The 27,052-nt window shown below is 41.2% G+C and overlaps 1 protein-coding gene across 4 annotated transcripts in view; it reads left to right on the top strand.

The window, feature by feature from the left end:
• The window catches only part of adcy3a (adenylate cyclase 3a), a 57,645-nt gene that overhangs the window by 4,757 nt on the left and 25,836 nt on the right, over positions 1–27,052 (top strand). For all 4 annotated transcript variants that reach the window (XR_006379059.1, XM_044206493.1, XM_044206492.1 and 1 more), the window contains exons 3-12: positions 2,720–2,869; positions 9,597–9,727; positions 13,196–13,307; positions 15,290–15,417; positions 15,909–16,067; positions 17,713–17,878; positions 18,159–18,278; positions 20,662–20,804; positions 21,893–22,054; positions 23,079–23,166. Coding sequence is in view for 3 of the 4 variants with exons in the window: in XM_044206493.1 (XP_044062428.1) it covers positions 2,720–2,869; positions 9,597–9,727; positions 13,196–13,307; positions 15,290–15,417; positions 15,909–16,067; positions 17,713–17,878; positions 18,159–18,278; positions 20,662–20,804; positions 21,893–22,054; positions 23,079–23,166 (1,359 nt within the window). In the remaining variant the exon portion in view is untranslated. The remainder of the gene's footprint in view (positions 1–2,719; positions 2,870–9,596; positions 9,728–13,195; positions 13,308–15,289; positions 15,418–15,908; positions 16,068–17,712; positions 17,879–18,158; positions 18,279–20,661; positions 20,805–21,892; positions 22,055–23,078; positions 23,167–27,052) is intronic.

Below are 27,052 nucleotides of genomic sequence, written 5' to 3'. Positions count from 1 at the left end.
ACCATGAACACACACACTGTAGTTTATTCTGCCTCAGTACCACACACACCGTCCTGCTGCCCCAAACACTCACTACAGCACCACATGTGGATTCATCCGCCGCTGAAAATAGTCCCCAACAAATGCACTATTTCCTCCTGTTTGCCTATTCTGTCGAGCTGTGACATTTAACCCACGATGGTCTGGGGCTCATAGGAAATGATGTCTATTAAATGCTGCTAAAAACAGAAATATTGGATTGGGCTGGACTTTTAGTTATTTGCCTTTATTACAAATGTCAATAACGTTTTCGTATTTCTGGATCAGAACCCAGAAGTTCCGGTTTCACATTGTTGGGTTTGGTCTTTTCATGGCATTTGTTTACAGTAACAGAAATGTAAAATAATGCCTTTAAAATTAAATGTTTTTAAAATGGTCTCACACTGAACCCTCACATGCTGTTATACAACATGTCTGGAGTGTTCACTGTGTTCAAGGACATGTACTCATTGGACATTGACATTTCAGGATTGTTTACAGCTCTCTCATGCACAGTGTCTGGTTGTCAATAAGCTTCATTCTGCCTCATCACTTTACAACTTTAACCTTGAGACTTTCAGTAAAAGGTCAGACACCCCATCTGAACTTTCTACAGTCAGAGGATCAAAATTACCAACCATCAAAATGTTTACATGCACTCAAGAAACCAGATGACTTTTAGAAACAAGGTTAAGGTGTATAAGGTAGGTAATCAGATAACATAATCCGATTGCCCTGAAGTTTGTCTGAATTCATCAGATATTTTCACAGTCCACCGATGGTTAATGGGATGGATGTGGCCCACTTTAAGCCCATTTTCACACTATAAGCAGCTTGGTTTAAGCATTGCTCTGTTCTGACTGTTTATGGACTCTACTGAAGCAATTTAGTGGTCTGCAGAAGTTTTTAACAGGCTCATCATGTACTTTGACCTCTTTGGTATTTCCTTTTTATAAAGCCAGATCAGTTTTGATGAGTTAACATACACTAGCTACTACGGCTGTACGGTATATATATCACTGATATGTCAATTCTAAAGGCAACAATGTAATAGTTTGATCCTAAGCACATACTGTCCTGCTGCGTCCGTCAGATCCTGGTTGTGGACCAGCTCTTTACCATTGCAGGGTTACTAGGGGGGTCATGGGAGTTTGCCCATCCAGTCTACATGTGTTTTGTGGACTTGGAGAAGGCTTACAACCGTATACCCTGGGAGTCTTGTGGGAGTTACTGCGGGACTATGGGCTACCAGGGCCGTTGCTACGAGCCATCCGGTCCTTATATAACCAGAGGGAGAGCTGTGTCCGTATTCTCGGCAGGAAGTCAGACACGTTTTCAGTGGGTGTTTGGCTCCGCCAGGGTTGTCCCATGTCACCAATTCTGTTTGTGATTTTCACGGCATAGGATCTCAAGGCACAGCCGGGGGGAGGAGAGTGTCAAGTTTGGGGACCTCAGAATAGCTTCTCTGCTGTTTGCAGATGATGTAGTTCTGTTGACTTCATCAGATCGTGACCTTCAGCACGCACTGGGGCAGTTTGCAATCGAATGTAAAACGGTTGGGATGAGAGTCAGCACCTCCAAGTCTGAAGCCATGATTCTCTGCCGGAAAACACCAGATTACTCCTTCTGGGTTGGGAGTGTGTTGCTGCCCCAAGTGGAGGAGTTCAAGTATCTCAGGGTCATGTTCACAAGTGTAAGTGAGGGTAAAATGGAGCGTGAGATTGATAGGGATTGGTGCGGCGTCAGCAGTAATGCAGGAGTTGTACTGGACTCCTGTGGTGAAGATGGTCTTTGGATAGTGACCAAAAGAATGAGATCGCAGATTCAAGCGGCCTTGAGTTTCCTCCATACCATGCCATACAAGCCAAAATTCTGTCCCATTATGGCAAAGCAGGGTTTAAAAGTAACCGTTGATTACTTGTCATGGGCCAGTAGAAACACATGTTGGCAATAAACTGGAAAAGAACTAAAAATATATAAATTAAAAAAATAGTCCTAACCATGTTATTAGTTCTCATCGGTGGTGAACAAGATGAGCTTGAGTTTTAAAGGCACTGTGTAAGACATGACACTGAACTGAATATTGTTTTTTCTAAAAACAATTATGCTTGGCTGAGGTGGTGTGAAGTTGGTGTGTCAATAAAAATGTTGTTGACAAAGTGCAATGGAAACAGACTGAGCAGATGAAGCATATGAATTAAACATCACTCAAAGTTCTGAAAGTTCTGCTCCAATGAAGAGACAAAAAATGGCAAAAAACATCAGATCTGTGTGGAGCGATGAGGAGGCTGTAACCTTTCTCGCATTAATACATGAAACAAACAAAAAAGTCATCCATTTCCATCATGTTTTCCACATGGTTTTCCATCATTTGAGCTTCCACTGGTTCTCTTTTAATGACTCTTCTTCTGCAATGATTGATGACCGGAGAATTAGCACCACCTGTTTATCTCCATCAACCAACTCCTAATATTCACATAACAGGAGTGGATGGAAACACATTAATTAGCATTTTCTGTTGATGATTTTATGGACATTTGATTAAAATTTGCGCTAGATTTGGATGGAAACTTGACTACTTTTCACTTTGTGAATGTTGGAAATGTTAGATATTTCAGAATTTTCTGTAGTGCTCTAGTATGCCTTCATGCATGTGTTCTTTAAACATTGACCCCAAACTGTTGCATTCTTTGTTTTCAAGCTGCTGGCCAACATTGTAATCTACGTTTGTGCCATCACCGTGGGCGTCATGTCGTACTACATGGCTGACCGGAAGCATCGGAAGGCCTTTCTGGAGGCAAGACAGTCACTGGAGGTCAAACTCAATCTGGAGGAGCAGAGCCAGCAACAGGTCAGAGGACAGACAGTACAACATTCTGGTGTTTTATATGTGTGAGTTTAAGGGAACATTTTCATTTTTGGAGTAATATACTGGTGCCCAGCGTCAGAACAGAAGGTCGATATCAGTATCATCTCAATGTGTCCAGTACAGAGTTAGCCTAAGCCCAAATTCCACTACACATGGTAGATATGGCAGCATTGGCCCAAAAACCAAGCAGTGGATTGACTTTTGAATGATGCGTTTCAGCCAATTAGATGTTTATATCTGTTATATTGATAAATGATGATGACTGCTGCCATTATTCAGCAAACTGACATTTCATTTTCATCTGTAACATCGGGACATAATTCAAATGCAAGTCCAGTTTGTATTTTCAGGTTTGAGTTGCACATTGTCTGCCTATTAAACTGCGCATGTGTCGCCGTTTTTGTGTAGCTGGCAGAAGCGTCACTAGAAGCTTCATTTAAATCATCATGAATTGACATTTTATCGAGTTTTTAAGCCAAGTTTTCTACGCTACACTGTTTTCCTGGCCATTGTTTTACCTATATGTTTTAACTTGGTAAAAGTTTTCAGTCATCGGACGTGTGGATCTTAAGGGATTTTAAGCTGGCTGTCAACTCGACGTGTTTTACCGGAGTACCTCCACTGCTGCTAGCTTAGCTAGGTTTGTTTTTAGTCCGGTGGCTAGGCTAACCAGTCACTTTTACCAAGGATTTTAAGCTTGTAGCACTTTTCTGGACTTTACTGTGGACTTTCAGCTTTGAAGCACTCTCACAGACTAACTGCAAGCCTGATGGCTGAGTGTGGATCTTGTCACCTTACCGTCTCAAAGCTGAAGAAAAGTATCGCCTGCCTGTCTGGAAGCCGAGCTCAGAGAAAAAGACAAGCTCTATCTCCCCCTTGTGGACTGGTCTTAGTGCTGCTATTTGGAGCCCGGATCCCTCTAGTGCTACTTTTAAAATTCCTGTGGTAATTTCGGATAGGTCCTTAATGTGAAACAGACACAGCCGACACAGCAACAATAATAACTTAATAAAGATCTGAGCCAGAACCCTACCTCCAGTCTCAACCTCAAATCTGAAGCAGAACAGACTTTTTAAAATGGCTCTTCTCAATGTAAGATCCCTCTTAACAAAACGTTTATTTTAAATGATTTTATCTCTTCTACTGATTTAGATTTTATGTTTTTAACTGAATCCTGGTTACGTCCTGGTGATCACAGTCAGCTGGCTGAATTGTGCCCTCCAGATTATGATTTATTATTATTTAGCTTTAGCCGCCCTAGGGTTTGTGGTCGAGGTGGGGGCCTTGTTACTGTCTATAGGAAGCATTTAAAGTGTAACCTCATAGCTTGCAATGATTTTTTCCTCCTTTGAAGTGCTCATGTTTAAACTTGGTGGCCCCCTCCCGGTCATATTTGCTATTATTTATCGCCCCCCTAAACCAGCTGGCTGAGTTTTTATCCAGTCTTGTTTTAAATTATGATTGAGTTCTTCTTTGTGGTGATTTTAATATTCATGTTGATGACTCCTCTAATGCCCTTGCTTCTGATTTTTTAAATATCACTAACTCTTTCAACTTTCAACAACATGTGTCTGGCCAAACTGATTCCCGTGGCCACACCTTAGACTTAGTCTTTAGTCTGGGCCTGAAAACCCCATCTGTGGAAATCAAGGACATGTTTGTATCTGATCACCTATGCATTGTTTTTAACTGTGAATTACAGGCTGCTAGTGCTGTCTTATCCTGCTCTAAGTACACACGTGTCCTTAATGAGCATAGTGCCTCAAAATTATGTACACTGTTCAATTCTCCTGGGAATGTGTTTCCCGATTTCCTGATTACTCCAACACCAACGAGTTAGTTGATTCTTTTAACTACCTGTGTTGTTCAACCTTAGATCTCATAGCTCCTCTGAAAAATAGACCAAACTCAAAGACTAGAAAACAGCCATGGTTAAATGACAGTATTCAAATCTGTAAAAGGAAATGCAGAAGAGCGGAATGCAGAAGGAAGAAATCAGGTCTCCAGGTCCACTTCTTGGCCATGAAAGAGTTATTACGCCTTTATAATAAGATGGTGAAGGATGCAAGAACATGTCATTTCTCTGCACTTATTTCTGCCCATCAGCACAACCCCAGATTCCTATTTAAGACTATGGATCAGTTAGTTAACCCTGCCTCTCCTTGTGCCCCTGCTGATTGTGATGCTGATTGTGAAAAGTTTCTTTTGCACTTTGCTGGAAAGGTTGAGTTAATAAGATATGATATCACCCCCAACCCTGCCTTTTTAGATGTGGATCACCTGCTCAGGGATTCTTTGAGCAATTCTTCTGTTGTTACACTGCCTGAACTCGCAGACATCATGTCTCTTATGAGAGTATCCTCCAGCCCTCTGGACAAAATCCCAACTAGTTTTTTATTGGGAAGTGGATTGTATTGCCCTTTTTACAAATTATTTTTAACAGCTCGCTGTCTACTGGCTGCGTCCCTGATTAAAACTGCTTGTGTCCAGCCAGTCCTTAAAAAAACCTGGGCTAGATCCCACCCTCCTGGATAACTATCGTCCAATCTTTAAATTGCCTTTTATTTCGAAGATTCCCGAAAAACTTGTATCTTCTTCTTGCTGCTGTGAAAAACAATAATACCTGAAAAGTTCCAATCTGGCTTTCTTCAACACCACACCACTTAGACAGCCCTTCTCAAAGTCACTAATGACCTTTTTAATGGATGCAGACGCAGGCATGTGTTCAGTTCTTGTGCTGCTGGACTTAAGTGCTGCCTTTGACACAATTGATCATGGCATTCTTTTAGATAGACATTGGGTGGGCATATCTGGCACTGCACTAAACTGGTTCTCATCTTATCTTTCCAATAGGAAATTCTGTGTCAGCATTAATAACATCATGTCATCCATTTCCCATATCAAGTACGGTGTGCCTCAAGGTTCAATTCTGGGACCAATACTGTTCTCCTTATACATGCTTCCTTTGGGTGATGTAATCCGTAGACATGGTACTTCTTTCATTTTTATGCGGATTACACTCACTTGTACCTCCCTGTCAAGCCCACTGACCTTAGTATGCTGAGTTCTCTGCAGGACTGCCTGTCTGACATAAAAAATTGGATGTCGATAAATTTTCTTCAGCTCAACTCAAATAAAACTGAAATCCTTGTTATTGGGCCCCAACACAAAACAATTACTGCCATCTACTGGTAACCTGTCACAACATATCAAGCCTGTTGCAAGAAATCTTGGCATCCTGTTTGATAACAATTTTATGTTTTGAACAACATATCATTAAGCTTGTCCAATCATGTTTTTATCACCTCAGAAACAAAGCAAAAGAAGCAAAAATCCGATCTATTTTAAATCTTAGTGATGCAGAAACTGTTGTACATGCTTCAGGCCTCGATTATTGTAACAGCCTGTTCACTTGTCTTAATCAAAAAACTTTGACACGACTGCAGACTGTACAGGACTCAGCTGCTAGGCTGTTAACCAGGACCAAGAAGTACGACCACATCACACCTCTTTTAGCCTCTTTACATTGGCTCCCTGTTTGTTTTAGGATTGATTTTTTAGAGCTTGTTGATTACTTTTAAGGCTCTTCATGGCTCTGGCTCCAGACTATATTTTAGACCTTGTAATCCCTTATGAACCTTCACGTAGTTTGAGATCTTCGGGCAAGGGTCTCCTGTCTGTTCCTGAGTCCAGGATGGAAACTAAGGGGGACAGAGCAACAACTTGCCCGCAGAAATTACGTTGTCTGAGTCAGTGTCTTTGTTTACGTCTGTTCTCAAAACACACCTTTATCTGAAAGCATATCCTGAACTGGCTGTTATTTATTGTATTGCTTTTGTGTATTTTATGTATTTTATTTCTTTATATTTCGTCATTCACTGTGGTATTTTATTTCTCTTGTTGTGAAGCACTTTGTACTTTGTTTTGCAAGTGCTCTATAAATACAGTTTTATTATTATTATTATTATTATTATTATTATTATTATTATTATTAATATTAGAAACTGAAAAGTCTATTTCACACTCAGTTTTACTATAATTATGGTACAGTTGTACTTACAACAACAATACACAATGTTTTTGTCAATGGAGCTTTCATTTCAAATAATTATGACAGTAATGATGCATTTTCAAACATGAAATGGAAAATAAAATGTTTTAACTTTTAATTTGTAATTAAAATTAAGTCTTCACTAAACACCTGCTAGATGAATTGGCACAAAAGTTAGTACATTCATGGTTTTCAGAGGATGGCTTTCCTCAAGCACCACCATGAGGTTGACAGTTTTTGTTGAGTGAATCTATTGGATCTATTACGATAAAAGTTGGTGCAAACATTCATGGTCCGAATGGAATTTGTAATTAATTTGGTGATCCCCTGTTTGTTCATCTAGCGCCATCATTAGGCCAAAATTTTCATTTGACCAACACTTCGGTCATAAACCAAACACCTGCAACACTACATTCCCATCAGCCTCAGCTAAGCCAAATGTTAGCATGCTAAACTGAGAGGTAAGCATGGCAAACATTATATCTGTTCCATGTTAGCACGTGTTTTAGTCTGGCATATTGATTGTAACACTGGCTAAACCTGAGATGAAGCTAAACCTGAAATCTAGCCTGACTAGGACTAGGCTAACCTGTAGGGATACGTTCCCACAGTCAGACTTATTTCAGTTTCCTTTATGAGACAGAATTTACTGATAATTGATCTAGTGAAGTCAGCCTGGTTTAACTGGCCATCTTGCTTTATGAAACATCCTTCAAAGAGGTCAGATATTGCGTCTGCAGTATATATCTATTTTATTTGGTCCTCTTTGGATTGTTTTGGGCCTAGCCAGCAACATGCACTTTGTGATATCTGTTTTTTGGAGTATGTGTGTGTGTTGGTTTTTTTGGCTTATATCTGTTTGAGCTTGTACTGTGTCAGCAGTCAGCTCTCCTCTCCTCACATCTGTGGCCATTGGGCATTCTCCATCACTATCATTTATAGAACAGATGGTTTGCACCATAGAGAGCAAGGAAAAAGGCAGAGAAGGAAGGGGGGGAGAGAGCAAATAGGGGTGATTATGGAGGAGAATATAGAAGAGAGTGAAGGTGTTGGGAGAAGTGATAGAGAGGAAAAAGACAACAAGAGGGCTGATAAAACCACGAGTGGAAGAAACTCCCAGAATACTAAAGGAGAAGCACAGGGTGTTGGGAGACGAGGGCCGCCAACCAATCAAGGAGCATCCGGTCACTGCTGGTTACCATGGCAACCGGCCTCCTGAGATGGTGTCAGCTGTAATCACAGAGCCAACCCGCTCAGCCGTTTGTTGCCTCTCTGCCTCTCTGTCAGGTTTTGATAAGAATATTGAAAGCTGCCACCTGCCCCCCCATGCACACTGTGTGTGTATGTGTGAAGGCCTGTTTTTAAAATGTTTTGTTGATTTGATTGACATGAAAATTGAAAAAATACATTGAAAATGTCGAGGATAACACAATAAAGTTAAAGGATAACTTATTTTCACTGTGGTCCTCTGATTCACAGGTCAAGTGTGTGTGTGTCTGTGTGTATAATGGAGGCTTTTTGTTTTGTCCGTATGGGTCTGGTCACTGTGTGCAGGATCTCTGCAGCCACACTGACTGTTTGAGGCCGTTCAGCTCCCTGTAAACAATGCTCTCTACAAAAACAGCTGTGTACACCAAGTGTACCTTTTTTTTAATTCATCACCCCTATATTCTACTCCTGATGTAACTTTAGTTTGTGCCTCAAAATGTTACTTGACAAAAACAAGTGGCTTATTGATGTGACTCAATGTAGTCATCCATCCAAAACTCTCAAATGTAAAATCAATGATCACAGAAGAGGCACAGACTGGGGCTACGCCTGAAGAAGAGGTCACAGGCTGAACAGTAGTCTCTTGTTGCCAGACTTTTGACTCTTAGTTTAAAGATACACTATGCAGTTTTATGCAGCCGTCACTTCTGAAATGAAGATAAGAAATTCTCTTGTTGTTTGCATGGCAGTAACAGGCCAAGAAATGTAACATTGTGTCAACAAAAGGCACGGAATAGGAAGACTAACAATGTGGTAAACAATGTGGGCTCCAAAATATATTAATAACTGTTATTTTTACCTTTTGATTCTGGTGCTCAGTGTTCTTGAATGTGTCCAAGAGTTGTTTAACTAGAAAAGTTCTTTGAATGAATTTCAAAACGACCAGCCACAAGCCGTTGCTTTGGTATGACATTATGCGATGGTCAGTTCTGAAATGATGCAACCAGAAAAACCTTAGTATTTTCAATCATAGCCAACCCTATGCTAATGTTAGCGCATTATAGACATGATTGAAAAATAGTAGTTTTTCACATATCAGCGGGAGGGGGAAGAATATCTTTCTTAGCAGCCACTAGATGTTTCAAATAAAAGTTATATAGTCTCCCCCTGCTTCCCATCTTTATGCTAAGCTAGGCTAACCACATCCTGACTCCAGCTCTGTACTGAACTCACAGACATGAGATATCCATCTGAACATCTCAGTCTGGAAAAGAAAGTGAATAAGTGTATTTTCCAAAATGTTGATCTGTTTTTTTTGCTTACTGTAGTCAACCAGTGTACAGTTGATCATATCAGTGATATTGACAGGGCAAAACAGGTCTTTAATAGAAGTATGTTTTCAGTAGCTGTGTATGATGTCCTTTCTGTGTTTGTCTTTGTCCCCCACAGGAACGTCTGCTGCTCTCCATCCTTCCAAAGCACATAGCTGATGAAATGCTTCAGGACATGAAGAAGGAGCCCAGTCAGAAGGAGATGCAACAGTTCAACACCATGTACATGTACCGACATGAAAACGTCAGGTAACTTGGTACATCTGTTGACATTCAGGGTGCTGTATGTCTGTCTGAATCTTGTCTGGTTGATTTTTTTATTTTTATTGTGTATTCAGCAAGGTGCTTCTCAAAGTTGGGTCTAGCTGTCTACATGGATCCTTGAGAGGGTTCCAGAGGCTCCCCACTTCTCAAATTAAAGCCGTTAATGTAAAGCAAACAAGCAAGCACAAATGTATTTTCTTATTTGTTGACAGTTATTAAATTCAATTCAAATAAATTTTATTTATATAGCGCCAATTCATAACAGAAGTTATCTCATTGCACTTTTCCTATAGAGCAGGTCTAGTTGGGTCTAGTTTATGAATAATATTATAAAGAGTACGGCTCTTTATAATATTATTTACAGAGACCCAACAAATCCCACCATGAGCAAGAATTTGGAGACAGTGGCAAGGAAAAAACTTCCTTTAACAGACAGAAACCTTGGACAGAACCAGACTCAATGGTGGGCGGCCATCCGCCGCTGCCGTGTTGGGTTTTGAGAGAGAGAGAGAGAGAGAGAGAGAGAGAGAGAGAGGTTTTGGGGGTGGGGGGGTGGTGAAGAGGGACAATGCAAATACCACCTAGAATTATTATTTTTTTAAATAGTAGAATAGTAATTGTAGTGTTAATATAAATAAATTAATAATAATAGGAATGACCGCTATAGGAAAAATGCCAGTATTAGTAATAGAACCAATAACAACAACTGTAGTAGCAGTTGTCGAGCAGGAACACGGGGGCAGCAGGTGGCCCACAACCACAGATCCAGACTCTGCAGCTCCGGAGGCAGAAATACCTGCTGGAAGCGACAGGAGAGAGGAGAGAAACGAGAAAGCACAGAACTACGTGAGAGAGAAGATGTTGAGTTAGTAACATGCAGTAATGGGATAAAAATGCATACAGATGGAGAGGGAGAGGAGGAGAGAGGAAAGAGGTGCATCATGGGATGTTTCCCGGCAGTCTACGCCTATGGCAGCATAACTAAGGGATGGTTCAGGACTCACCCAAGCCAGCCCTAACTATAAGCTTTATAGAAGAGGAAAGTCTTTAGTCTACTCTTAAATGTGGAGATGGTGTCTGCCTCCTGAACCCAAACTGGGACCTGATTCCACAGAAGAGGAGCTTGATAGCTGAAGGCTCTGGCTCCCATTCTACTTTTGGAGACTCTAGGAACCACAAGTAACCCTGCATCCTGGGAGCGCAGTGTTCTAGTCGGGTAATATGGTATTATGAGCTCTTTAAGGTATGATGGTGCCTGACCATTAAGAGCTTTGTAGGTGAGGAGAAGGATTTTAAATTCTATTCTGGATTTTACAGGGAGCCAGTGCAGAGAAGCTAATATTGGAGAGATATGATCTCTTTTCCTGGTTCTTGTCAGTACAGGTGCCGCAGCAATTCTGGATCAACTGGAGAGTCTTAAGGGAGTTATTCGGGCAGCCTGATAATAAGGAATTGCAGTAGTCCAGCCTAGAAGTAACAAATGCATGGACTAATTTTTCAGCATCATTTTGAGACAGGATGTGCCTGATTTTTGCAATGTTACGTAGGTAACACACCAGTGCTGTCTCTGTGCTATGATGCACTCTAAATCTTGACTGAAAATCCTCAAATAAACTATTGTTAGGTAGAAAGTCACACAACTGATTGGCGACTGCTTTCTCAAGGATCTTAGAGAGAAAGGGAAGGTCAGATATAGGTCTATAGTTGGCTAAAACCCCAGGATCAAGAGTGGGCTTTTTAAGAAGCGGTTTAATTACAGCTACTTTAAAGGATTGTGGGACATAGCCTGTTAATAAAGACAGATTGATCATATCCAGTAAAGAAGTGCTAATTAAGGGTAAAACGTCTTTAAGCAGCCTAGTTGGAATGGGGTCTAAGAGACGAGAGTGATGGCTTAGATTAATTAATCGTTGAAGTCAGCTGAAGGAGGTTGACAGGAACAAAGCAGCCAAAACACACATCAGGCTCTACAGCTGTTTCCAAGGTTCCTGTGTTTGAAGATAAGTCAGTACCGGTTGAAGGCAGCACTTGATGAATTTTTTCTCTAATAGTTAAAATTTTATCATTAAAGAAGCTCATGAAGTCGTAACTACTGAGAGCTATAACGCAAACCGGACAGATGCTATTGTTCTGGTGTCATAAGTCAGATAGTCAGTTGGGAGAGAAGGGCGCTCCCTCTGAGGAAACGTCTTTGTGTTGGTACAGAAATCACAGCTCAACAGTCACAACAACCTTAAACACAAAGAGCTGTTGTGAATAAATGAGGTAACAAGATGTTGGTGTGGAGATACTTCCGCTACTGAAAGGACAGGTTCACAATTTTTCAGGTCTGTCTTAAAACAATGGTCAGGGGCCCATATGTACACTAAAACAGTTTTGCTTGCTGTAATCATTCCTCCTGTTCATACTGGACATTAAAAGATTTCTTCTTAATGTGCTTCCAGTTTAAGTGATGGGGGACAAAATGCATTGTCCTCGCTGTGTGCAAAAATACATTCCAAAGTTCAGCTGAAGTTAATATGAGGCTTCACTAGTTTGTGTTAGACAAATTAAGAGGATATATTCCAACTTCTACTTTTAATAGAAAATACCATCTTTGTATTTCCGTAGACAGTGTTTCCCTGGTGAGCTGCAGTGGAAGAATAGTAACAAAAACTCTGGAAGATATCCACTATACTTGTCTGCTGAAGTCTCATATTAACTTCAGGTAAACTTTGGAGTGTATTTTCACACAGAGGGAGGACTGTGGATTTTGTCCTCCATCGCTTACATTGAAATCGCTTTAGGAATGGATCTTTTCATGTCCAGTATGAACAGGAGGAATGATTACAGCAAGACAAACCTGTTTCAATATTCATATGGGCACCTGACTTTTGTTTTAAGACAGGATTGAAAAATTGTGAACCTATTTTTTAAAGCCTAAACTAAATACCATGTGTACCAACAGCATCATAAACAATAGAGACTAATAAACACATATTTTCCATGGCTTGTTGTAGCTGAATCCAAAGATTCTATAGTGTCTGCCAACACTTGAAGCTGCGCAAAGATAAAATCAAAGTTCACCACAGCATCTCCACCACCTGCTGCTGTTTGATTATCAGTTGATAAAGATTCAACGTCATACCTGCTGCCTCCTGTGCCACCTGCGCTCCATTTCAGTGGGGTTCCCCATCCTTGCCGCTAAGTAACAAGCAGTATGCCAGATGGCACAGCCAAATGGAGTGCAGCCAGTCATCATTCAATATTCACAGTTTTCCAAGAAGCAACAGTTTTCCAGAAAGTAGTCACTGCTCTGAAGTCATAGGATGGTCACAGATTCTAACTCAGATTTGTAACAATATGACATGTTGAAGCAGTGAAAATGTGCATGGGGGATACTGTTTATGTGACTGTAGCAGCATGATATCATACTAATGTGCTGTCTTGTGTCTGTCTCCTGTTGTCGTGCAGTATTTTGTTTGCAGACATCGTGGGCTTCACCCAGCTGTCGTCGTCCTGCAGTGCTCAGGAGCTGGTCAAACTGCTCAATGAGCTTTTTGCTCGCTTTGACAAACTGGCTGCAGTGAGTTTCACACTGTTACCTAACAACAGTGATTTCATGACATTTGCTTGTTCCAGTTACAGTATATACATGTATGTCATTTTTACATCATGTTACATCAAGATTACAAGAAATGATCAAATATTCTGACTGTTATATAGACATTTAGAATTTATATCCATCTTTCATTTTTAATGATTATGCATAGTCACAGTTACGTAAAAAGAAATAATCCCGTGATCCAGCCAGTGGTGATAAAGCTTGCATTTTTGGCCCATTTTATTGTGTGTAGGTGTTGTCCTTACTCCCAAGGATGACTTGATCCTGTATCAAGAGATTTTGTACATATAAGATTATGCATTATAAATAATGATCAGTGATTATAAATATCTGTATTTTTCTATATTTCCATATTTATATATCAAACTTGGTCTGACTTTTTCTCCCCAGATACCTAAACTCACGGTATCTGCTGATACAGAGTACTGAGCAGATACCAGTGCTCTCTTTTTCCCAGATTTAAACCTGTAAACTTCTCTGTGTGTAACAGATTAAGACACATGTTTCTATATTTTGGGAAATATGCTTATTCTCTTTCTTGCCGAGAGAAGATCGATACCACTCGTATAATCATTCCTCCTCTCCATACCGGCTGTGAAGAGATCCACAAAATCGACAGCCCTTGTTCGGTGCAAGAAATTGTTAGGCCAAAGCTAACAGGAGGTTTCAGCAGTCTGAGATAAATTGTGTGGGTATCTCAATTAAGTATGATGCCAGAGAAGGGGGACGATGAGCTTAGCTTAGCATAAGGCCTGGAAGCAGTGGGAAATAGCTACCTCCAAATTTCAAAATACTTCTACCAACACATCTAAGGATCGCTAACTAACATGTTATATCTCATTTGTTTAATCCAGAGACAAAGAGAAATGTAAGAACATCAAGTTGTTGTTTTATGGGGATATATGGGTTATGTGCTGGAACTATTTCTTACCAAACAACAGCTGGGTGCAGTGACTTCCTGGAGTCTCTTTTGGTTGCCTGGATACCTCACTGTGTTGACAAGACTCTAAATGTAGGCATTTACTATATGGCGTAAAGGTTAAGTATTGTTAGTTAACTGTGAATGACATTGTTAACGCTTCGGCTTTCACTGTAAGGCCACATTCAGGCCGACAGTAGCCCTGCCTGCAGAAAACACAGCCCTCTCATTCATTTCAATGGAGCCTGTCTGGCAGTGCAGAAGGGGAGCCAATGCAGAGGGCTCCGGCAAAACACCACAGGGTCGTCCAACAAAAACGTTGCACCTGCCTTAACTTTCGCTGCAATGCAATGCGACGTCATCCGGCAAGGCGCTGCGTTGGCCAGTCACATACGTGTATTTGCTTTATTTGTACTGTTTATCTCGCAATCGTTGCGACGAGAGAAAAAGTAATTGCTGCAGTGATAACTTTCCAGAGTTGTAAAATCCTGTCTGAGTATTATAAACCGCTGCACAGTGTTCTGCATCTGAGAAGCCTTACAATTCACAGATCTGTTAATCAAACTGGACTTCCTGGATCGTATTTCATGTCTGTACCTGAAGCAACATGCCCCCACCAATGCATCCACCTGAGTTGTTTTAATGCAGGGCTGATATCAATCTGAACACCCACAAAAGGTCTACCACTGCGCTCACATTATAATGCACTTATTGTGAAGCTCATGCAGGAAGTGATGAGTAACTCATCAATGTTAGCTTACCACGGCAAATTAATGGAGCAGAACAGAAAACCTGTTGTGTGCATGTCAGACTGGTCTCAGAAAATCAGTATCTGTGCCCATCACAATCCAACAGACCGGATCTGTGCATCCCTAAGAGCAATTACAAAATGTTTAAAAGGTCACCCATTCCTTCATTTTCTATAACTGCCAAAAAAGACATATGGATAAGCATGTAGATATCCCAGTGTGCTCTGCAAGTTCTTGGGTCCATCTCTCTGACTAAACCTTATCTACCCCGTAAGAAATATCACCAGCTGAGGATCAAGATCCTGGGAGACTGCTACTACTGTATCTGTGGGCTGCCGGACTACAGGGAGGACCACGCTGCCTGCTCCATCATGATGGGCCTGGCCATGGTGGAGGCCATCTCGTGAGTACAGGGATGAGGGGTTCAGGAGCTGGAGAGAGCAGCCTGAGATAACTCTGGATGATGCTGGCCTGTTCTAAAGATCAGTCAGTGTCTGCTACATTTTGATGTGATGCAGTGGGTTAGTCACTTGGTCCACCGTGTGGAATTGATCATCTGATGGACTGTTATTGACTTTCTGTGGACTGCAGCTGTGAAATAAAGTGAATTGAACACTGGTTGACAATGAGAGGTCACTAAGCTCAAATCGATTCTGATACATTTTGGTCAGACTACAGACAAGTGTGCGTGAATGGATTTACTTTAGTTTTGGTGTCCCTTGATGCTCTAAATGAGATATCAGAGCATAGGTTTAGAATGTATTTGTGGTGTCATTGTAGCCAGGGTTTTAAAACAGGAACGAGAGCTGGATTAATGATTGTAACAAAAACAGAATCTAGTTGTGGTTCTTGCTGCTTTTTATTTCATGTGGTTGATTTGTAAACTAACCACAGGTACGTCAGAGAGAAGACCCAAACAGATGTCGACATGCGGGTTGGCGTGCACAGTGGTACAGTCCTGGGGGGAGTGCTGGGGCAGAAACGCTGGCAATACGACGTCTGGTCCACAGATGTCACTGTGGCAAACAAAATGGAGGCTGGAGGGATACCAGGGTAAGAACAGACATCAATTCCACACTTTTGTTTGTTTTAAAAATAAAGTTACTTCAATTTCCTGTTCATTGACTCCACTGACCTTTCAGAAAATCCTGATTTAATGGATTTCACAATGTGAACTGAACTAAGTAACTACCAGTTTAGTATTATTACCTTTAGAGAAATACATGTTAACTTACTATTAATCCCCAAGTGGGGAACAATAGGCTGTTGGAAAACCTGAAAACATGGCCTGCCTTCCACCTAACATGCCCACAGCCTGAGAGCTTGGCCCTGTGTTTGACATGAGGATGCTCCTGTTTGTCTCTTGTTAGTGTGTTCTGTGATTCTAATCCAGTACACATCTTTTTGTCAAATTCAGCAAATATCTCCTCTCGGTCCGCTAGCTGTGCGTTCAGTGTGAGCGCTGAAAAACCCTCCGGTGTTTGTACTCAGCCCTGGCTCTGTAGATGGGAAACAAACAAAGTGGCTTGAACCGAGCCACACGACACTATTCCATTCCGTTTGTGTGTCAGGTGACGTTAAATGACTTGCCCACGGACATTCAGCTGACTTTTTAGTTTGCCAAGATATACTGTTGATGTGATGTTAGCTATAGCAGCAGGAGAGTTGTGAGCGTCGCTGTCTGGAGCTGCTGTGCTGCTCTGGGAGACGTCTCGTCCTCTCTGGCTGTTAGCTTCACAGCAGCAACTGTAGCGACAGTTTGCTAACCCACAGCCTAGCTAACGTTAGTTACATTACTTGCTGTGTCGTTGTTCGCTCTGTATCATGGTATATGTCATGGTATTGGATTTCTCCGGAATCGCATACCCTACCTTTAAGTGTACAAGGAAGTAACAAGGCATTAACCACCAGTCACATATTAAATTGCATCACACCAAACATTTTAGCACATTTTAACGTTTGTCTATTTCCACATCCAGCAGACACAGAGTAACATTTAGCATTCATTTGGAGTGGTGTCTGTGTCCACCCAATGAATCTAGGTCCAATATTCCCTCACCAACTAGTCTCTAACTGTACCTGTCTGCGGTTTGCTGCTGAGCAGGTCATGTACAGTGGCTTTATCTGAGCTTTTTCACTGAAAACAGCTGCCTGCTGCTGCTGGAAACCAGGTTGATGAGAGAGGAGTTTGGGGACCATAAAACCAAAACAATAAGCTAAAAGAGGCTAAAGGCTTTGTAGAGCTGAGGGGAACGGCAGAGTTGGTGATAAAATTCTCTACACTACAAGTGACACATTTCACATTACACTAAGTCATTTCAACAATTTTTAATATAAAAAATACTGATTAGTGCAGTGTTAAAGAATAAACAAATCCAAAACAAAATAATAGAATTGAGCATGGATGTTCATGCTTCACCAGTTTGACAACAAAAAAAATATTAATTCAAGGTCTGTTTGCTAGCATTTTCCAGAGCTTTCAACCACATTTCACTGTCTTCATCACCACATGTAGTTTGCTCAGATGTCATGTAATCTCAAATGTTAGCACTGAAATGTTCATTAAGTAAAATTTAATCTACTGTTGCAAATCATCACTCTGTATAAGAGCATCTTTGTAAATTGTAAAGGGGCACTCATGGTAGTTGGTAGATCAATGATCTCTCTCATTTTTGACCCCTCTCTATGTGTGGACCAGTCGCGTCCACATCTCACAGAGCACCATGGAGTGTCTTCATGGCGAGTTTGATGTGGAGCCAGGGAACGGAGGTGACCGCTGTGACTACCTGAGGGAGCGGGGCATTGAAACCTACCTGGTGGTTGTTCCCAAAGGACCTGTGGGAAAGAATGGCATCAACGGTGTAGTGAGTCAAACCTGCCACACACCCATATTGCAAATATTTGGCTATTCAAATGTTTGTCTCATATTCAGCCAGCTGATGCACAGGGAAAGTGGCGAAATGTTACATGTAAAGTCACATTTGAATACTTCTTGTTACTCAAAACTAGATTTGAATATCATTTCAGAATATAAGAAACTGTATGTTCAGCATTCAAAATACATGGATATGTTCTGGAATGTAAAAAAGAAGAAACTTTTCATAGTAATCCCTCAGTACTTCCTGTTTGCTTGTTTCACATTAGAAGCTGTCTGTAACCTCTTCCAATGGAAACTCCCCGCTGTTGATCAACACCACAGAGTGTAACGGCAGTGTTAACACAGCCTGCACCACACCAGAGGAACCAGAAGAACTGGACACGAGGGTATCCAACAAATCATTACTTAGATTGGAATGTAATGTAGTAAGAGTCCCACTGGGGGCCCTCAAAAGGCAGCAGGGTTTTTTTTACCACTCACAATTTAAAAGTGTTGGACTGTCAAAATATACAGTCGTGGCCAAAAATATTGGCACCCTGACATTTTTTTTGGTATCCACATATGTATTTCTTTGGTTTCCAGTGGAACAAAACAAAAAGCTGAAAGAAAAAAATACTGAATCCTATCTTATTCCACACAGAAATCCCAAAATGGCCTGAACAATATTATTGGCACCTTTTTAGAAGTTGCAAGAAGTAATTGGATTCAAGCAGGTGATTCACCTTGAACTCACTCATTCAACCAGTTTAAATGGAGCAAAGTACTCATTCTGCTTTTTTGTATCACTGCGTGTACCACACTGAGCATGAATGGGAAAAAAAACAGAGAATTGTCTGAGGAGGCCAGACAGAAGATCAGACAGAAGATCGTAGCCAAGCGTGGACAATCTCAAGGCTACATGTCCATCTCCAGACACCTTGTTGTTCCTGTGTCCACCGTGTACAATGTCATCAAGAAGTTTAAGGCCCATGGTACTGTAGCCAACCTCCCTGGAAGAGGACACAAGAGAAAAGTTGACCTAAGATTGCAGCAAAGGATTGTTCGAATTGTGGAGAAAGGACAACTACAAAATAGATTCAAGCTGACCTTCAGACACAAGGTACAACCGCTTCAACTCGCACCATCTGTCGCCAACTCAACGAAAGGAGGTTCTATGTTAGGAGACCCAGGAGGACCCCACTGCTGAGAGCGAGAGAGCCCAGCTGGAATTTGCCAAAACACACCTGAACAAGTCAAAATCCTTCTCGGAGAATGTGACAGATGAGACCAAATTAGAGCTTTTTGGTAGAGTGCATTGTTCCACCAAGAGTCACAAAGCTGCATCTCCGTCGAGGGTCATGGGTCCTCCAGCAGGGCAATGACCCAAAACACACATCAAAAAGCACCCAGGAATGGTTCAAAAGAAAACGCTGGACTGTTCTAAAGTGGCCAGCAATGAGTCCAGATCTACATTCCATTGAACACCTGTGGAGAGATCTGAAAACAGCAGTTGGAAGAAGGCACCTTCAAATCTGAGAGAATTTGAGCAGTTTGCAAAAGAATTGCAAACTGCCAGGAGAGAGGTGCAGGAATCTCATCGAAGTCTATAGGAAACGCTTGACAGCAGTTATTTTCTCCAAAGGCTATACTACTAAATATTAAATCTAGGGTGTCGATAATTTTATCAACGCCATTTCTGTTTAATTTATGATTTAAAAAGATATGTTAAGTTCTGAATCAAAAACAAAGTTACTGTACTATTAACAGTGAAATAAAGAATTGTGGAGACCAAATACTTTTAGAGACAATTGTGAGTTTTTCTTTAAATGTGCAAGAGTGCCACTATTTTCAGCCACGACTGTATATAAATACTGATAATTTAGCTAATCTTAGGGCCCGGTCACAGCAGCTTTTATAAGAGGGAAATTTCAGACCAAAGTGAGTTCCTTTCAGTGGAATCCCCCAGATTTGTTTGATGAAGGTGAAGTAAATCTTCATCTTCATCTTCAGTCACATATAGTTCTACTTTGGTTACTCTGATACGTGAATTTGCATTGTTGACCAGTTACAAACCGTCTTGGCTAGCTCTAGCATGTTCCCGTATAGCTAGCATGTTGCCAGCTACAGTAGCTTACCAACTAACCCTGTCATAAGTTGCTACATCGCTAAGCTTCCACCAACATGTATTTTGTGAGGAAATACAATTTTTTTGTGCCACTATCTGGTCTCTTGAGGCACATAGAGTCATACTAGTAGTGGAGCTAAAAATGTAAAAAGTTTGTCCTCAGGGTAGTGCTGGAGTAAAGGTCACAGAGTCATTTATCCCTTTGGGCAGATTGCCATGAAATTTGCTGAGCACATTAATTATATTACACTATGAGATAATCTTGTGTTCAGTGTTAACATTTTGTCCTGAGGAAAGCTCACCCTCTGCGGAGCACGAATATGCTCAGGAAATGTCATGACAGTCATTTCATTAGATTTGACTAGTTCTTGTGTACTAGGGGACATTTGGGCTCGATAGTAGCACTAAAAGATTACGTTTCAAGCTCAGGGGACCATCCACAGCAAATTTTATGGAAATCTGGCAAGTAGGTTTCTTTATCGTGAGCAAGATGTTAATAAAGTGGAAATGTTCAGCGGAGGTTTCTTGCTGTGGATTGAAGTGTTGGATGGACAGACCAGCTGACTGGTCTGTTTTGCTGACCTGGCATTGATATAGTAAATATCAGATATAGAAATGGAATATGTGTGTGCTCTACTCTCAATTTTTTCTTTGTGGGACTTAAGGTGGTGAATCCATCTTTCCCTAACCCTCGGAGAAGGCTGCGACTGCGGGACCTTGCTGAAAGGGTGATCGATGCTCAGGAGAACGAACAGGAGCTCAACAAACTGCTCAATGAGGCTCTGTTGGAGAGAGAGACAGTCCAAGCGTAAGTGACCGCCACTGTTTGAACCATAAAGCACTAGTTCTCTCTAGATGCAAAACACCTGAACTTACTGCTTTCCTCATTTTTAGCTTATGTCATGTTAGTGCTCGTCAGGGGACCCGGCATTGACACTGAGCCAGGATCGTTCCCTCTCCTTGTTGGCAGTTATGACACATTGGCATACACTAATTACAGGAATAAATGAGACCATGGTGGAAACTCACACAAAGAGCTAATATCTTTCTAAATTAAAACCCTCCACCATGTTGCTTCCTGGGCAACCTTTCTATTTCTCTGGGTTTTTTTTAAACTTATTTTAAAGATTTTCATTATATTTATCATTTGCTACTGCTAAAGAGCAGCACCCTAGAGCTGGGTTTTGCTGGACATTGTTCGATGCTAGTGCAGATATGATACCTTAGTTTCGGTACCAATACTAAAATTATACTTATTCTGGTAAATTACTTTGTGAAAGATAAAAATGTTTTTCATATAAGAAGCCAAGGTTCCGAACACATGCAGCCGTAAATGGTTAATGGACTGCACTTACATAGCACTTTTCTACCTTAATGTTGGCTCTCATTCACACACACACACTCACATGCAAGCCACGGGCCTAGCTATCGTGAGCAACTTGGAGTTCAGTGTCTTGCTGAAGGACACTTGGACATGTGGACAGGATCAAACCGCCCCGACTTTCCCCATACTTGAACTTTGATTAGAAAGATTATGATTCTGACCAGACATCTGATGCCAGGTTCAGTACTTGACAGTTTTTGATACATTTTGGTCAGTACCAGAAAAGTACCAAGTAAAGTTTGATACCCAGCCCCACAAATCAGTGTAGCAGTTTTCTCCCAAATTTGACTTGGTTGCACACAATGCAAAACATGGTGTTAGGGGCAAGTAGAATTACATGATTACATGAATTTTCAGTGGCGTAACAAGATATGGTAGATTTCCCAATACAAAACTGCAACAGTATGTGTAGTGTTGCTGAAAAATGTAATACGTTATCAGATAAACTGTAGTTAATATAAAACCAGTATATTACATTTGATGTAAGTGCTGAGGTTCTCTTGTCTCATCAGTCTGAAGGGGAAACACACCAACAGGCTCTCCCTGAGGTTTGTGGATCCAGACCTGGAGACTCGTTACTCGGTGGAGAAGGAGAAACAGAGCGGAGCTGCCTTCTGCTGCTCCTGTGTGGTCCTGCTCTTCACTGCAGCTATGGAGGCACTCATAGACCCCTGGTCAGTTCACAAGGCCAGCAGTAATCTCCTCACACTTTTTTATTCACAATCTGGCCATGTTTGATTTATGTCACACTCTGGCTGAGACACCTACCCAAAAAGTAAAAGAAAAGATGATCCTCTTCATGTAATTATTTACTCTGTACTGCGAGGGATACTCTAATCTTGGATCTCAAACTTTTTTATCCATCAATTCTGCAGCCCAACTCACTGTAACATTGCTCTCTGCAGTATTGTTTTAACACAGATGTTAGAGAGGCAGGACTTGTTGACTATGGAGAGAAATTAGACTCAAAATGGTCACAAATGTGTATTACATGATCTACAAATGAAAAATAAGATTTTCAAATGTGTACAATGATTTGTGCCTAAATTTGGGTACTCACAAATGCATGTTCCAATCCACACACAAATACCAAGCAATTGGAACACATGTAAAACAGTTTTACAAATGCACATATCACAACCTGAATAAGTATTAATATTTTACATACAGCTTCAACTTCACAGGAAGCTTTCGAAAAGCTTCCTGTGTGTACAAATGTCTAAAACTATTTGTGGCATTCTTTTGTATTATTTACAGATTGTTAAATGTGTGTGCACGCACTGCCCGATACGCACGGGTCAGGTTACATTTGCACATGGCGGTTTGAGACTCTTTTCACGGTCTCCAGCTCCACAGTGCTGGTGGAAAACTGGGATATCTGGGCTTTCGGTGAATTCCTGTGTAATTTCAAAGTGGGAAAGACGTTTTTCTAAATAGGCAGAATAGCTCGTCACCCCTCGATTAGAACACATACATGTTCCAGTTGCTTGGTATTTGTGTGTGGATTGGAACATGCATTTGTGAGTACCCAAAATTCCACACAAATCATTGTACACATTTGAAAATGTTATTTTTCCTTTGTAGATCATGTAATACACATTTGTGACCATTTTGAGTCTAATTTCTCTCCATAGTTGACTCCTACCAGTTCTTTATATTTCTCTCAAGGTTTTTCTGTGTTCATATGTTGTGGAACAGGCTGATTGCAAACTACATCACCTTTGCAGTGGGCGAGGTCCTGCTGCTCATCCTGACAATCTGCTCTCTGGCCGCCATCTTCCCTAGAGTGAGTTGCAACACATTTTTATACTTTTACAGCTGAATGTTCTGTCATGTTTTCACTACCTGGTAGTACCTGGTACCAGGCCGCACCTTCTCCAGATATGGCGACTGCCAACAACTGTGTCAGGTCAGTCTGACCAAAGCCCAAAATCAGCAGAGTGTGTATCCATTTTGCTGCTGGGTTTCCTTCTGAGAGCCAGGAAACATGACTGGTCCTCTGTTACCAGCGAGACTGCGTACTCTTATGCCCAAACACAGAGAAACGCTAGCCAGCTTGCTGACGGTTAATGAGCTCTTGTTTCCTTCAAACAGAGTTACACAAATGTACCTCGAGTTATGTTTTTAGGAAATATCCTCCGAGTTTTGGGAAATACGTATTCCCTTCCTTTCAACAGTGAGAGAAGATCAGTTTCAGTCCCATGTCTGTGTGTTAAGTATGGAGCTGGAGTCAGGATGAAGTTAGCATAAAGAGTGATAGCAGAAGGAAACAGCTAGCCTGGCTCTATCCAAAGTTCATAAACACACCTACCAACACCTCCAAAGCTCACTAATTAACATGTAGTTATCTATAGACAAATAAAAATGTAAAAAGTTGTGGTTTTAAGGAGAGTTATGTGCTGGAACTATTTCTTACCAAACAACAGCCTGACTACCTGGAGTCTCTGTTTGCTTGGCAACCTCACGGTTTTGACAAGACTCTAATTTTAGATATTGACTCCAGTGCTAAGATGTAGCATCAGTGCTCGTTTTCCTAGCCACTCTCCTTTTAAATTTATTTTGTCCCTGCTATGGTTTAAAAAGTACTGCAGAAAATGTCTAAATGTAGGCATTTACTATATGGCGTAAAGGTTAAGTATTGTTAGTTAACTGTGAATGACATTGTTAACGCTTCGGCTTTCACTGTAAGGCCACATTCAGGCCGACAGTAGCCCTGCCTGCAGAAAACACAGCCCTCTCATTCATTTCAATGGAGCCTGTCTGGCAGTGCAGAAGGGGAGCCAATGCAGAGGGCTCCGGCAAAACACCACAGGGTCGTCCAACAAAAACGTTGCACCTGGCTCACAGCCGGTGCAGTGACCGTGTGCAGCTTCCTGAAGTCTTGTCGTCACAGTCAGGTTGTCAGGTTGGTGCCATTGTGCCTGTGCAGAGACCAAACCAAAACCTGTGCTCACAGACCGTATCTGGAAACCTTTGCTATAACCCGACTGATCAGTCTCCTCAACTCACTCTCAGAAAGAAAGCAAATAAGCATATTTCCCCAAATGTTCTATTCTTTTAAAATCCTTGATCTGTAATCTAGATATTGTAAGACTTTTTGGGACATGTAGACACTCAGTGTTTCCCACAGAATGAGTGTAAGTGTGTTCAAATACTTGAAAGATTATCTTAGCCTATTTCTAGTAGGTTATTTCTTATGTCACCATTTTAATTCTAGTTAATTCTCCACCTTATTGTAGTGTTTAATGTAATCTGCTCACCTTGCTTTCCCCTTCAGTCCCCCCCCCACACACACAGACACACACACCTACACCTCTGTCGGCTTGCCCCGCCTCTTTCCGTTTCTGTCTCCGATGACTTTCTTCGTCAGCACTATGTTTTACAAAGTCGCCCAAAAAAACACAACTCACATTTTGGAGTTTTTCACCTGCGATTCTGTCAACATCAGGTGAGCCACGTGTGGAGGAGGCTTGTTGTTATCGAAACAATCGAAACCAACGTGGCACCGAATGACATCAGCACCAACAGATGCACTTACAATCTTTTACTAAACAACGGCATAAGTAGGACTCTCTCTCTGTGTGTTTCTCTGCAGAGCATGTGCGATTGTCAGTAGACCCTTCTCGCTATAGCAGGACGAACAGGTACAGGAGGGGTAGAGCGACAGGAGATTGTGCACTAGTTAATCCATCGCGTATACTTTGGCTGGCTGACTGGGAGTGAGAGATGCTTTGCTGAAGCAGCGGCGCAAAAGACAACGTTACAGATCTTATGTTATTATGAGAAGTGTAAAAATATTTTCGGTTCATTATCAAACTGCTGGGATAAATTAGACTATGGCAGTAATTGATGGGAAACACTGAGACACTGATAGTATTGCAAATTGTTGCTACTAGAAGCTCCAAATGAGTGAATCCTCTCTGTTGACAGTGCAAAATAGTTTTATGTGCTCATGTTAAACACATGTATTTCAAATGAATGTATATACTGTTAACATTCAATGACAGTGCAGTTAACTGTGATAGGAAGGATAGCATAGTGGTGTATAGCGTACAAGTGTGTGTGTGTGTGTGTGTGTGTGTGTGTGTGTGTGTGGCATGGAGCAGTACTTTTGATTCCACCTCATCATGGAAATTCAGATGTATTGATATCCAGTAGGCAGGCCAGCATTGACTGCTGCTGTTACAGGCTGCACTCAGCTCAAGTCAGTCAGCAGCACGCACTGTCAGGCAGTCAATCACATGCACTTCCAAAATGCAGAGTCGCTGTAAATAATGCTCGGGAGCGCTTCAGTTTGTATCAATATCACATCAAATATCACAATGTCATATGCCAACAGAACCATTTCCATGAACACAACACAGGCCATTAACAGAGGCACATGTGTATGAATGTGATCATCCTCACTGTGCACTCTTACCAGCCATAGAGCTTTGACACAGCTGACATTTTGACATGTCATAGCAGGAAAAGTACAGGTGTAACTAATAACATAATACTGGCTGCATTCCATTTAGTTGTAAATCTGACAATAAGATGGTGTAGTCCCTCATTCGTCCAGGAGTGTTCCATTGTAGAAAAGGTTTCAGTCGTATTCAGCCGAAACGTCGTGATTCTGAAAACAGTGTCCAGACGACTACGACTGAAACCTTTTCTACGAAAGCTGACAATAATCACATGATTAAAATGTGAATAAAATGATAAACAAAAAGAGCTGTTTTATCTCTCCTCACTCTCTTTTTACTAGAAAAAAGCAATGGAAAACATATAGGTAGCAGGTTTCTCTTTTTTTACCCGACTTTTGAAGTTATTTAAAATGGCAGACATCAGTGGAAGCAGATCAGCTGTAGTTAAGAAATCTTAATTCCGTAATGGCTAAAATGAAAACTTTGGCTGGTCTCTGGTTAAATCACAAATCAAATCACGTTTATTTGTCAAATACACAAAGAGAGACAGAGCGAGAGAGAGCGAGAGAGAGGCAGCAGAATGACTGGAGAGAGAGAACAGGAAACCAAGAGAGAAGAAGCAACAAAACATGAGCTCCTACTTCAGCAAATCATTTAACTGCTTTTAGATCAAGTTTTATATTCTATTAAACCTAAAGAATTTGGGAACAAAGTGGGCAAGTTTCAAGTAAATCTGAGAAACCAGTAAACTCAGTAAACAAAACTGTGGGAGAAGTGAGTTAGCTAGCAAGTAACAGCGCAAACTGTCAACTGTCAGCTACCAACTGCCATGGAGACTCAGACCTAGCCCAGGAGAAAACTATTAAAAGGACAGCAAAAGGAGGAGGAAATCAACAACAAAGATAAGAAAAGGAAAGAGACAAGAATAAAGATTAACTACAGAACACTCCTGAGCGATAGGAACATTTGTATTCAAAGAAACTGGACTTCTAGAACATGTAAAAACATAGCTAAACAGTTAGCACTGTATGTAAAGAAAGTGGAGAACAGCACTATTTCCAGTTGGAAAAATGGACCCAAAACGACTAAAACCAGATGGATGGAGTGTAGATAGTCTGGTGACTATCCACTATGACCAGTGAAGCAGGGAGGAAGAAATACAGAAGCAAGCTGCCCAGAGACCACCCTGAGACACTCAGCAGACTTTAAAGGCAGTGACAGCAGTAATAACAGACCTGCTGTTCTTCACCCAGAAGCTTGGCCTTC

The sequence above is a fragment of the Siniperca chuatsi genome, linkage group LG9 (genome assembly GCF_020085105.1).
Source record: "Siniperca chuatsi isolate FFG_IHB_CAS linkage group LG9, ASM2008510v1, whole genome shotgun sequence".
Lineage (NCBI taxonomy): Eukaryota > Metazoa > Chordata > Actinopteri > Centrarchiformes > Sinipercidae > Siniperca > Siniperca chuatsi.
This window is presented reverse-complemented; position numbering and strand designations above follow the sequence as displayed.